This window comes from Hyaena hyaena, unplaced genomic scaffold (genome assembly GCF_003009895.1).
Source record: "Hyaena hyaena isolate Hyena2069 unplaced genomic scaffold, ASM300989v1 scaffold_1001, whole genome shotgun sequence".
Classification (NCBI taxonomy): Eukaryota; Metazoa; Chordata; class Mammalia; order Carnivora; family Hyaenidae; genus Hyaena; species Hyaena hyaena.
The window spans coordinates 488,459-501,440 of NW_024081634.1; the positions used below are offsets into that span (position 1 = coordinate 488,459).

At 38.3% G+C, this 12,982-nt stretch overlaps 2 protein-coding genes across 5 annotated transcripts in view; one reads left to right on the plus strand and one right to left on the minus strand.

Moving 5' to 3' along the window:
• The window catches only part of CFAP94 (cilia and flagella associated protein 94), a 58,798-nt gene extending 52,949 nt beyond the window's left edge, over positions 1–5,849 (minus strand). For all 3 annotated transcript variants that reach the window (XM_039221723.1, XM_039221722.1, XM_039221721.1), the window contains exons 1-2: positions 5,784–5,849; positions 1,848–1,865 (exon numbers count right to left, since the gene is read on the minus strand). In XM_039221723.1, the coding sequence (XP_039077654.1) occupies positions 1,848–1,865; positions 5,784–5,786 (21 nt within the window). In that variant the 5' untranslated portion in view covers positions 5,787–5,849. The remainder of the gene's footprint in view (positions 1–1,847; positions 1,866–5,783) is intronic.
• Positions 5,850–5,947: 98 nt separating this feature from the next.
• Positions 5,948–12,979, plus strand: ETFRF1 (electron transfer flavoprotein regulatory factor 1). Of its 2 annotated transcripts, none has more exons than XM_039221711.1 (4): positions 5,948–6,071; positions 11,509–11,633; positions 11,723–11,813; positions 11,895–12,979. In XM_039221711.1, exons 3-4 carry the CDS (start codon positions 11,760–11,762, stop codon positions 12,114–12,116), a joined length of 276 nt encoding a protein of 91 aa, XP_039077642.1. In that variant the 5' UTR covers positions 5,948–6,071; positions 11,509–11,633; positions 11,723–11,759; the 3' UTR covers positions 12,117–12,979. The 2 variants fall into 2 exon arrangements, with proteins under 2 accessions (XP_039077642.1, XP_039077643.1); XM_039221712.1 differs by having other exon boundaries at positions 5,948–6,067.
• Positions 12,980–12,982: the final 3 nt, after the last annotated feature.

A 12,982-nucleotide genomic window follows, 5' to 3' on the forward strand; every position in this document is an offset into this window, starting at 1 on the left:
AACCACAATCTTTAAGAATGGAATAAATAAAAAGGGAGTGATTTACTCCTTACATTTGGACTCAAATTTTAGAGGCTTACTATGACAATTCTCTAAGGGATACAACACTCTGAATAAAAGAAGACAGAAGTATTTATGTAGCACCCTTCCATACACAGTTAAGCGCCAAGTCATTTAGAACAATGAATTTTCAGATTGAAAACAATGACTCTAAGATTTCACAAACTGAAGCCAGAAAAAAATACGCACAAATCAATAAACTATTATAGACCCACATATACAAATAACTGTAGTCCTCCAGAACATTTCCATGAGACTGTGTCTTGAGCCTGCATAAATTTTGTTCAGTTCACAGCCCTTAAAACAATATCCAAGTGACTGAGTCCAAGTGACTGAGAGAAGCAAACACTGAGGCACTCAACAGTATCTCTTGAAGAAATGCTTAATTGTATAAATATTGAATACACACATTAGACAAGCATTATCTTTAAATAGTCAAGGCCTGAGGTATTTTTAAATAGTGGCAGGGTAAATGGGGTTCCACATATTCATTAGACAAATATTGATTCAGTGTCTACTATGTGCCAGGCACTGAGTTAAATGCTATGAACATAAAAATGAATGACATGATCCTGACCCTGAGCAGCTCATAATTATAAATTCTTACAATAAAATGACATAAGGGTTATAGTTGACATATGTACAAATGCATGTGCTATGAGAACATAGAATAACTGATTCTGCAAGAAAGAATAGTAGAAAATTTTAGGGAAGTGACTTTTGAGATATACCTTAAAGCTGGCATTCCAAATCCAAATTCCTCCTGGGATCAAGCAGGTTAATAAAGTAACCTGAGTAATCTGAGTTTGGTCATAGTCAGGCCTAGGGGAAACTGGAGAGTTTATGCATTTCTATAAAAGGGGTGCCACTGCTCAGTCTAGCCAACTGTTGCCTTACTAGACTATAGGCCCAATGTCACCAGTATTTCAATTGTTCAAGAACGGGGGATATCACATTTTTGTCTGAAAATAATTTGGCAACTAATTAAAAAATAACTTTTCAGGTCAAACAAAATATGCTTAGAGGCTAAATCCAGCTTGCCAGTCAAGAGGTTATAATCTGTTTTAAAGTCTAAATCTACTGGGGCACCTGGGTGGCTGAGTCAGTTAAGCGTCCGACTCTTGGTTTTGGCTCAGGTCAAGATCTCACAGTTTCATGGGTTAGAGCCCCCACATTGTGCTGTCAGCACAGAGCCTGCTTGGGATTCTCTCTCTCCCTCCCTCTGTGCCCTCCCCCAATTGCACTGTCTCTGTCTCTCTCAAAATAAATAATTAAACTTAAAAAAAATAAAGTATGAATCTACTAAGTGAAAAAGAGAAAAAGGGATTCGAGACCTCCCTAATTAAATTCAAATTTCTACAAAGTACAAAAGAAAATCAAGTATGCATTACTATACAATTCATTTAAAAATCTATTACCTTAGGGTCCACTTTTAAAGTTTTGTAACTAAATTTTTGTGTTTATCTGGAATAAAGAAATGGGGTTCTTAATCTAACATTTTCTAGAGCACAACTAATAAAAAGCCCCAAATTTATGTACATGTAAAAACTAAAGACTATTTTTAAGTCTTGGTGAAACTAGAGTATCTTTTTATGTCAAATGTGAAATACATCCTGTTTTGTAAAAGAGTACCCATGATTTAAATATCATTAATATCTATACAGTAAGCTTAGTAAACCCTATAAACCCTATAAACAATGATAAAACTAACTAGAAAATGTTTAAAACTTCTGTTTGTACAATGTCAGTGCTTATAAAACTATTTTGAGAAAATAATTTCTACCTACCTTTTTTGCTTTGGGACCCTGAAAGTTAGAAAAACAAAAGGATTGATCAATTTTTAAAAACTCAGATATTTTAACAAAAGTACCAAGATTACGTAAAATGTGAAAATTAGGAGAGCATAAGGAAACTCTCTGTACCATCTTTGCAACTTTCATGTAAATCTAAAATTATCTTCAAATAATATCTTTTAAAAAACAATTTAGACAAAACTACAAGCAGGTACAGGAAAAACTAAAGTCGTTCACCCACTGAAACATCTTTTTAAAATTATACACTCTTTAAATCTTACACTCTTTCTTATGACAATCATGCCATGGTCTTTGCAGAATGACAGAACCTATCCCCACACAGAGCAGCGGTCAGGAAAGAGCTAGTTTAAAGGGTTCCAAAGAACAATAAATGATTAAGTACTGGTACTGATGTCCAGTTTGAAAGTATGGAAATGATCTCATAAATAAAGAATCTTTCTGTAATTAGATTGCTAAGTTTATAGAAAGAAAGTCAGTTATATAAGGCAAGCAAATCTATGATCAAATGAGTCTGTTCAGCAATGTGTCTTAATGCAGATCTATTCTTTGGAAATTATTTTGGAAAGCACAGTATTTCAACAAATATTTACCACTAGCATTACCATTACAAGTGATTCAATAACACTACTTGTATTTTCCTGATTAGGCTCACGTGTCCATTAAGTGTCTGATAAGGAATCTATAAGAGATCATGTGACTATATGATTATACACTTTCCACATCTGAAGACGTATACAGGAGAAATTACTGGTTCAAGCTATAAGATTTTCACTGTATTAAATATAAATGTTAAAATTCACATGAAGCAGATTTTATCTTCTTGGAAAGTACATTAATTCATTCAGCAGATATTTAAGATTTAATTTGGACACAAGGTGTTCTGGGACACCAGAGATTGATATAAATAAGAATGGTAGAGCCTTTGCTCTCATATAATTTTTACTGTTGGGTTCTATATTTATTATACTTACTATCAATTAATAGTTAATACACTTTCATCTCGAACTAACTACTATACAGCAGAATATGCAAACAGTATTGCTCCTGTTCTCAAGTAGCCATATTTTAAGACTGACAAATTATCATCTCTTACTAGTGCTTTTAATATGAAGCAGGTTTGGGATTAGTATTTATCCTAATCCCTCCTACAAATCATAAGAAGAGCATCATGTGTGGGGAAATAGGTTCTACTTACATAAATGGGTTAGAAAAAACCTTAGGGGAGAAAGCCACCACTACAGGGCGAAAGCACAGAGGTTAGCTAGGGAGATATTGTAATGGGATCACGAGTAACTTGTTATATCACCTGCAGAAAATTACTTTCCATCTGACACCAATATACTATTGTGCCTTGATCACAAAGTGATCAGACACTTTGCTTCTTAATCATCCAAGTGATGATTACTATTTGATTGTTTTCTCCACGTTCACCACGTGTGTAAGATCTTGTGCTCTCAATAAATACAGAGACGAAACCTGTTTGGGGGCTCTTGTTTCCTCTTGGACATTAGCCTTTTTTGTATTCAATTCTGTGTCTGCTCTCTTGCTGGACAAGAGAGAATTCCAGACTCCTAGTCTCTGACAATCATGTAGTATAGTACAGTTGACCCCTGAACAACACAAGGATGAGGGGTGCTGACCCGTATGCAGTCAAAAATCCACATATAGTTTTTGACTCCACCAAAACTTAACTACTAATAGCCTATTGTTGACTAGAAGACTTACTGATAACATAGAGTCAGTTAGCACATATTTTGTATATTATATTTATACACACTGTATTCTTACAGTAAAATAAGCTAGAGAAAAAAATATTAAGGAAATCATAAGAAAAAATACATTAACAGTGCTGTACAATATTTATGGAAAAAAAATATCAGCCTGTAAGTGGATTCCCACAGTTCAAAGTGGACCATTGTTATTCAGGGGTCAACCGTAGTTCTCAAAGTTCAGAGGGCATAAAAGTCACCTGGATGCTTATTTAAAAAATGCATATTTCTTCAGTAAAAGTGTGCACACTCACTTCCCCTTCCCCATTATGATTCAGTAAATACTAAGTACTGAATTGCATCCCCACAAAATTTATATGCTGAAGTCCTATCTCCCAGTATCTCCAAATTTTAGCTTATTCGCACCTAGGGTTGTTGTTGATATAATTAAAGTAAGATCATACTGAAACAGAATGGCCTTTAATCCAATATGACTAGTGTCCTTATAAAAAGGAGAAACTTGGATACAGATATGCACACAGAAGAACACAATATAAAGAATGGGGGTATGTTGCCAAGGAACCCTCAGAGCTAAGAAAGAGGTCTGAACAGATGCCTTTCTGGTACCTGCAGAGGGAGCAGAACCCTGGAAACATCTTGATCTTAGATTTATCAGCCTCCGGAATTGTGAAACAATACTTTTCTATTGTTTAAGCCACTTAGTTTGTTTTACTTTGTTACCTGGCAGCACTAGGAAACTAATACCGTAGACTTGGAATCCAGTCTATTCCTGGACTCTGTATCTTAACAAGTATTCCAGATGTGGTAAAAGTAAATGTTCCAGGGACATTTTGAAAAACACTGCTAGAGGGATGACATTTATGTTCCATTGGAAAATAAAGTAAGGGCTATTCTTCCCTCAATTTACCAGCGATGTTAAGTCAGTTTAGTCAGTTTAGAGTCCAGTCATTTACCTCCTGGTCTTCCAGACATGAATGTTCTCCATTCCTTATTTCTTTCCATCAATTCGGGAAACTCATATTCATACTTTAAAACACACTTCGAAAAGCATTGTTCTTCCCTTTCTATGTCCTTCCCCACCCCAATTTCATCATTTCCAATTAATCTTACTCCACTGTAGACATTTCATTCGTTACAGTTAAAAAAAACTGTATTATTATTAGTTTAGCCTGTCTCCTGTAACAGGGAGGGGCTGCAATATTCACTTTATTTTTTAAGATTTATTTCTGAGAGAGAGAGAGAGAGAGAGAGAGAGAGAGAGAGAGACAGCATGAACAGGGGAGGGTTAGAGAGAGAGGGAGATACAGAATCTGAAACAGGCTCCAGGCTCTGAGCTCGCTGTCAGCACAGAGCCTGACGCGGGGCTCGAACCCATGAACCGTGAGATCATGACCTGAGCCGAAGTCAGACGCTTAACTGACCGGGCCACCCAGGTGCCCCTACAATATTCACTTTTAAGATCCTTGACTTCTAGCCTAGTTTCAAAGACACAGAATGTAATCTGTATTTCCTCTCAATTACTGTATTAAATTAACTAATTACATTTTCTACTTCCTTTTGTTTTAGCAATAGAAGATGGAAGTCCCATTTAAGAAAATGGGGGAAAAGATAATCTTACAGCTACAGGGTTGGTCTGTGTTTGTGGAAGACATGACAGCTGAGGAGTGCATTAAATAAGACAAGAAGCTTTATTGTACTTAATAAAGTCAAGGCAAGCTGAGTGACTTGCATCACAAAACCACTCATATTTCCACAAGAGACCACATGAAATAACTTTTCAAAGGAGAATAAACTGCAACAGCTTTTAATTTACGGAGGAGGCACAAAAAACACATTTTCGCCCAGCTGCCAATACATTTTAAAAACAAAAGCAATTTAACGGAAACGTCTCTCATTATTGGAAATTACCAGGCTGAAACCAATTCTTAAACCTAGCAACAGTGCCAGATTAGGACACCATCTGACCGCAGTGGCCATCCCCCGTTTGCCGAAACCAGTTTGGGACTCTCATCTGTCCCTCTTCCGGACGGGAAGGCCACGGATCAGAAGGCAGATTCCCCAGAGGGATATGGGTTCTTTCTTAAACCGGTCCGCTCCCTTCTAAAATATGACATGCTCTTATTATATCACTTTACCACGGTGAATCACTGCTCGCCCCTCCGCCACTTTCCCCGCTCACCATGCTGCAGCAAGCACAAACTCTGTAGTGGGCCAAATCTGAGCTTAGCGCTGCGTGGACAAACGCTCCCGGGTAGCTAGGACGACAAGCCCCGCCCACACGCGCCCTCGGGAAGGAGCGCACCTCCTCGCGAAAGGGTCCGCGCAATCGCGCTCGGGTTCTTCCGGGCGGCGCCCCGCCCCCTTCTCTGACTGGCTGGCGCACACCGACACCGCCCTGTTCGCTGTTGACCGACCCTGGAGTCGAAGCGGTCGGGGGCCTTTACGGCCGTGGAATGCCGGAAAGTGCGTGAGTGCCGCCGCCGGGGCGTTTTATTCTGTTTTCCAGATCCTGGGGTCTGGAGGTCGTGAAGGATGCCTTGGGCAGGGACTACCGGGTGTGGCAAAGGGTTTCTGAACGTCTTCCGACGTTGACAGTCTCTCTTCCTCAGTTTCCCCGGAGTGTTTTGGGGCAGATCTTTCCGTGAGAGTTTCGAGAAGGAAGGGAGCCGCCCGCTATGCCAGTGGGTCAAGTGACTTGACACCCGGGTGGGCTGAGTGGGGACCGGGGCTCAGTTTAGAGAAGAAGTCAATAAATTAGTTCCAAGAGGGTTATTTTAAAAAATGACCTTCGGATTCTTCTCTGTGCACATGGTTCAGTTTACCTTCTGTGCAAGTTATGTACATGCCGATTTTCCTAAGAGCAGCTCTAAACAAGAAGAGGAAATTAGTTGAAGCAAATCCTGGATGAAGTATTTCTTACGGTCGAAGGTCGCTGACACCCAGAAAGGCTCATTAAGTCACTCGCCCAAGGTCACAGGCTCATTGTACTCGCCAGTAGCACAACCTTCAGAATTTCAGTCTTCTCCCGTATGAAGAAACACTACCAACTTAGACCCACGGGGAAACTAGAAGAAGTTAAGTGATTTAAGAATTTAAGCTCCCTCCAAATTCTCGCCCAATTCTCTGACTTTAGGGCCTTGTTTTAGCATCACAGAACATGGAATACTTTCAAATCGTTGGCACCATTTCTTATCTCTGAATTGTAATTTTATAATGCTCTCTCTCTTCCAACTTCATTGATTAAATGTATTAGTAAGTATTACTGAGCTAGTCCTATGGGTTGAGGTCTTATTATCCCCGTTGTAACAGAAATCCGATTGTAAATTAGGACATTCCATCTGCAAGCCCGGTAGCAAGATCAAAAACGTCTTAATGTCCACTTCATATACAGTTCTGAAGCCATTTGATAGGAAAGCAAGCTTTTGTTTTAGTGTTTCAGTCAAACTACTGACGTCTTTGTTATAAAACTTCAGTCAATTCAGTTAGGATTGATGGGCCTAAGGAGGTGTTAATGGTAATCCCAATTACCTTAAAATGGTAGGCCTCTAAGGGACAGGACTTGCTGTAGTGGCTCCCTCTAGGCCACCTCCCTCCTAGGGAGGAGGAATTGCTATGGATGTGCGAGAACACGCTAGACTGTTCTAGGGGTCTCTGTGCTATAAAAATAGATGATCCCAGTGAAGTTGGTTCTTTCCTACTTCTCTTGCGAGTTGCCTAAGTGTAAGGGCGATTTTCCTGTTCTCTCTTCTTTGCCTTCAGACAGCTGTAATATCCACCCATTCTGAACATATACGTAAACAGCTCCTTTCAACTCGCTTCTATAATCTGGCTTCTAGGTAGGGCTCGACCAAGCCAAATACCAACTTAGGGGCAAAAGTCTTCTTGCCACCTACCTCTGTGATAACATATCCTTCGGTGCTGGTATTAAAGTTTTTTGTGTGAAGCTTTTTCGGCTTAGTTTGGGGAAATGTGTTTCAGCTGTTTGAGTCAAATCTAACAGAACCCTATACATAGTAATATTGCACTGCCTTTCTTTGCCAGTTTTCCTTTAGCTTTTATTGCCTTCTGAACTTCATGAGGAGGAGTGATTAACAACAGCTTTGGCAACCCGTAAAATGACAATTCTTACTTAACCCCAGAGTGGAGTTGGTTAAATCTGAACTCCTCAGTCCCCAGTTACTAGAAAAGAGCTATCAGTGAGGGTGGTACCTTCTTCCCCTGGCGTACCACACACATTCTCAGAATGGGACTCCTCTCAGTCCCTAACAGATTGGCTCTTTACAAAGAGCAATAACCTCCATGACTTCATGCAGGGTTAAGGAACGGCCCCCGGTCCCTGCTGCACTTCAGCTTCACCAGTTGTGAACCCAAGGAGACCTCTTTCTCCCAATGGCTACTCAAATGCCTGAAGGTCAACACAAAATAATAATGATAAACTACCTTAATTCCTAGAAGTTAACATATCCAAGACTGGGACAGTTTCACTCTAATCAAACCAGCTACAGTTTTTGCTGGGCAAATCTTTTATCATGTATAATTTGCAAACTAAAAAGACAAGCCATATCTCTACAGGTTTTTACAAATGACAAGTTTAGAGTTAAATAAAGCTATGCTCCTTGTTAGAAAATTAAACAGGCTATAATTTGCAGTTTTAAAGTATGTCTGTGTTGATTGAGAATCGCTTTTAAAGCACGTGGTTCTGAAGAGCCATTCTTCAGTAAGATTAAATCATACTATAGATAGGCTCTGAGCAAAAAAAAAAAAAAAGGGAAAAGTTTTAAAGTTGAAATTAGGCATTAGTATAGTAGATTAAATTCATTCCCTCTCAAAACTCCACTAAATCTTCAGTGAAGGGATATAAAAATAAATTGGAAAAATAGAAGAGAGACGATGACAACAGTAAAATTTTGGAAGCCGCAAACCAGATGAATGAATGTGACTCAGACACCAGAAAAGCCCAATTTATACTGCATAATTCTCAAAAGGCACTGGAACAGGGCCAGTGGAACTAGAAATGAGGAATGAAATAAAAGAGATTAAATTAAAGCTCTTGGAGAAACACCTCTGGAGGGACCAAACCTCTCACTCCCTACAGAAGCATGGAGGTTTATTTCTGACAAAATACTACTATTCTATACACTGGGGTGTCTTCAGGTATACTAAGTACGAGAACCACACTGGAAGTAGAAATTAAGTAAATTTGGTATACATACTGCTGAGTGCAAGTCCCCATTCTTCTTCCACTTCTGAAGATTGAATAGGCAAATGCTCAGCAAATTGGAAGCTTCTTCTCTGGGCACTCTGGCCAGCCCAGGAGGAATGCTCTAACACTCTGACTTCAGAGGTTCCCCAACAATGGCCCACTCAGATTATCCTAAATGAAGCTCAGAGTCTTATCAGTTGCAACTGCAACCGTGTATACAAATCTTGTAAAAAGCTATTTTTGTCCTTTCACTTGTAAAAATGGACAGAAAAGGATTACCAGACTTGGGAGGAAAGCTCGGAAGCTATGTAGACAAAAGCAGAAAAAGCAATTTGGAGAAAAACAGAAAAAGAGAAAGAATTGTTCTGCTGTATTGTATGTTTGCTGTGTGAATTAGCTCAAAAACTACTAGTGAAGAGGGGAATTACTAAAATGGAAATAATGTTTATTCCTATGTGTTTTTTCCCCCTTAAGAAAGAGAAGCCAGAGAATTAGATTTATGAACTTCAGCAAGAAATGAAAAGGTTTTCATTTAGCTGCTATACTTAAACTTTTTAAAACCTTAAATTTTGGGGGGCGCCCAGGTGGCTGGCTAAGTTGGTTGAGCATCCAACTTTGGCTCAGGTCATGATCTCGCGGTTCATGGGTTGAAGCCCTGTGTCAGGCGCTGTGCTGACAGCTCAGAGCCTGGAGCCTGCTTCAGATTCTGTGTCTCCCTCTCTCTCTGCCCCTCACCCACTCGTACTCCATCTCTCTCTCTCACACACACACAAACATTAAAATAAAAAAATGTAAAATCAGTGCTTACACTCAGGACTCCCACCAGAGAGAGGCATACCAGGTTTTAATGCAACTTAACTGCTGGCGGTTGAACCATCTACCCCAATTAGCAGCCTTGGGGTTTAGATAGATCTCTATTTCCGTATCTATCTTACTACCTCGCAGCTCTACTCCAAACATTTTGCCAGCATGTTTACACCAACTTTTTAAAAGTTTTACTCAGGTATAATTGACATGAAGTTTTACTTCTTTAAAATGTAAATAGTTTGATAAATTTGACGTCTATAAAATCATCACCACAACCACAATAATTAACGTCTCCATCCCCAAAGATTTCCTCCTGCTTTTTGATCCCTCCTGTTCTCCAGCCCCTGGCTCATTCTCAGGCTACTTGCTGTTTCTGAGCATTTTAAACATTTCTGTGGTAGTCTCCAGCTAGTCTACAAAATAAATGGCCTGTGATCTTCAAAAGTATGAAGTTCATAGAAGTCAAGGAAACCTTGAGGATCTGTTTCAGATTGAAGGCTGAAGAGATATGAAAACCAAATTCAGTGTGTAATGTTTGGACCTTTTTGCTATAAAACAGGGCATCTTTGGAATGACTGCCAAACGTGTAGGGGTTGTGGATTTCAGTAGTAATGTAGCAGCATTAGTTTCTGATAGTTGTACTTTTCTGTAGGAAAATGCCCTTGTTCACAGGAAATATACTTTAAAGCTGTGCTGTCCAATATAGCTGCAACTAAGCCATGCCTATAAGCACTTGAAATATAGCTAACATGACATATTGAAATAATATTTTGGACATAAACAAAATATATTATAAAACTAATTTCACTTTAATTTTTTAAAGTTTTTATTAGAGAGAGAGAGAGAGAGAACGAGTGGGGGTGGGGTGGACAGAGACGGAGACGGAGGATCTGAAGGAGGCTCTGTGCTGACAGCAGCCAGCCAGATGCAGGGCTCAAACCCAGGAACCATGAGGTCATGACCTGAGCCAAAGTCAGACGCTTAACTGAGCCACCCAGGCGCCCGTTTTGTTTTCTAATATGAGACACTAGAAAATGAAAAATTACATAGGTGTGTTGGATTGTATTTCCTTTAGATGGCACTGCAAAGTACTCACACTAATATATCATGTTAGTAACATTCTCTCAATTCTCAATTTCCTATATATCCTTACTCTCAAAATCCTGTTCAGGAAAAATGGTATTAGGATTATGTTGCTAATAACTTTCCTGCAAGACTGAAATTATTTCAAAATAATTCTGTTAATGAGGGACATAAAGTATAAAAGTTGTCTTAGGTCATTGGAAAAATAGGAGTAAATTTTAAGGAGGGTTATGGATGACATGAACATTTACTTTGGGCTTATTACGAACTAAAATGCTTATGGTGTTAGGAATTTTACAGTTTAATCCCCACAACCATAACAAGTACTGGGAATTATTTTCTATGTTTAGGCAATCATGTTGCCTTTAAAGAGCCACCTTTCTCTAATAGCAGTAACAGGTTACACATATAGAAGCACAGTCTACTTCACTGGATGTTGCTTGCTTCTCGCGTAAGTACCTGCTAGGGTTTGTTCACCCAGTCTCTTTACCACCACTCTTACTGCCCATCTACCATTAGTCGAGAACCTGCTTGACTCCCACACTCAGCTTCTACTCTTTAGCCTCTCTTAGGATAGCACCCTTCTAGATAGGATTAGGCCTCTTGTGTGTCCACCAAACAAATCTGGCCTTGCCCTGAGAGCAACATAGACACTCTTTCTTGACAGAAAGGAAACTGAGGCTCAGAAAGCTTAAGTAATTTGTGTAACGTTATGCAGCTGGGATTTAAATCTCATTCATTTCACTCCGTATAAAAGGACATCCGTTTTTGACAACTCATTTTCTCTCTCATTATTCTTTTTCCTTCATAGAAAAATCCTCTTCATATGTCTCCCCCACAGATATATAGTTCTGTGAGAACACATATCTGACATTTCATAGCTATGTCAGTGCCTGGAACATAAAGTGCTCAAAAAGCTGAATGAAAAACAAAAAGGTAACCATATTCCCAACATGTACAATCACTTTTCTTTGATTCTAAAAGGGACTACGATGCAGTTCTTTACAAAAATTTTTTTTCTTTAGGTATGTTATGTATAAAGGTGGACACTTTTCATAATAAATGAAAATGGCCAACAATTCTTTAAGAGGAGAAGTACTGAACCTTTATAAAAATGTAAGTACTTACGTTGCCAGTTTTATACATATGTTATTGAGATACAGATTGCTTAGAAATATATAATTTTTCTTTTTTAAGCTGCTGTATCTTGGACGAGACTATCCAAAGGGAGCAGACTATTTTAAAAGGCGTCTGAAGAATGTTTTCCTTAAAAACAAAGATGTGAAGGACCCAGAGAAGATCAAAGAACTTATCGGACGAGGCGAATTTGTAATGAAAGAGTTAGAAGCCTTATACTTTCTTAGGAAATACAGAGCAATGAAACAACGCTATTATTCAGATAGCAACAAAACTAACTGATTACAGTTACTATAATTTGATTGAAATGCAGTGTCAGCTATTTATGTAAACAAGATATGATAAAAATAATTGTGCGTTACGTTAAAATGGCAAGATATACAGGTTATGTAAAAAATACCTGCGCTGCCTTATTGAACTGAAATAGGTTTCAATCTCTATTCACAGAGCTTTATCAGCAACCCTTTATGCTTAATTTTTATACAAAATTAGCAATATAGCCAACTACCAATTAAAAAATAATGAGCACCCATTTTGAATGAAACTATAGTGCACCTGAAATAATTTTAATTTAGTAAGTTTTTGCCAATTATTCTTATCCCATTTTTCCATTTTACTGACAAGAGAATGCCACTTAATATACATTTAACTAAAAATAATTTCTTGCACATTAATTCCCCTTAACTTTTGAAGGAATACCACCTTATTTTTGACCCTGTGTGGCACTTAATTCTCAGCACACACTCAAGATTCACTACAAAGCAGATAGCACCTGGCGATGATAGAAGTGTAGTTACAGAAATAATGTGTGTGTGGAGTAAGATTATTTCTGATCTTGAAGTAGGCTGCCATTGATTGGCATTACATACAACCTGTTTAATATCTTCCATTATTAATTTTGCTGCTGGTTCTCTTTGGGTCTTAAAACAAGTCACCTGTTGTGTATCAATTACCTTTACTGATAAAAAGTAATAAATAATGTTGTTATTCTATTCTTTCATCATAAAGACAGGTCTGTTTTGCATCTACTTTTAAATGAATTAACATGGTAATGGACCTAAATCTATCATGGTTTTAAGTAAACACTTAAAACCTTTATAGAATGTTCAAAACACCTTTCACAAATAAAGAATATATCTAACTTATAA

Excerpts from the sequence above, each read along its gene's own strand:
- ETFRF1 (XM_039221711.1), top strand. The coding sequence starts at position 11,760 with ATGAAAATGGCCAACAATTCTTTAAGAGGAGAAGTACTGAACCTTTAT. Across the intron at positions 11,814-11,894 it reads TACTGAACCTTTATAAAAAT|CTGCTGTATCTTGGACGAGA; the intron begins GTAAGTACTTAC and ends TTCTTTTTTAAG.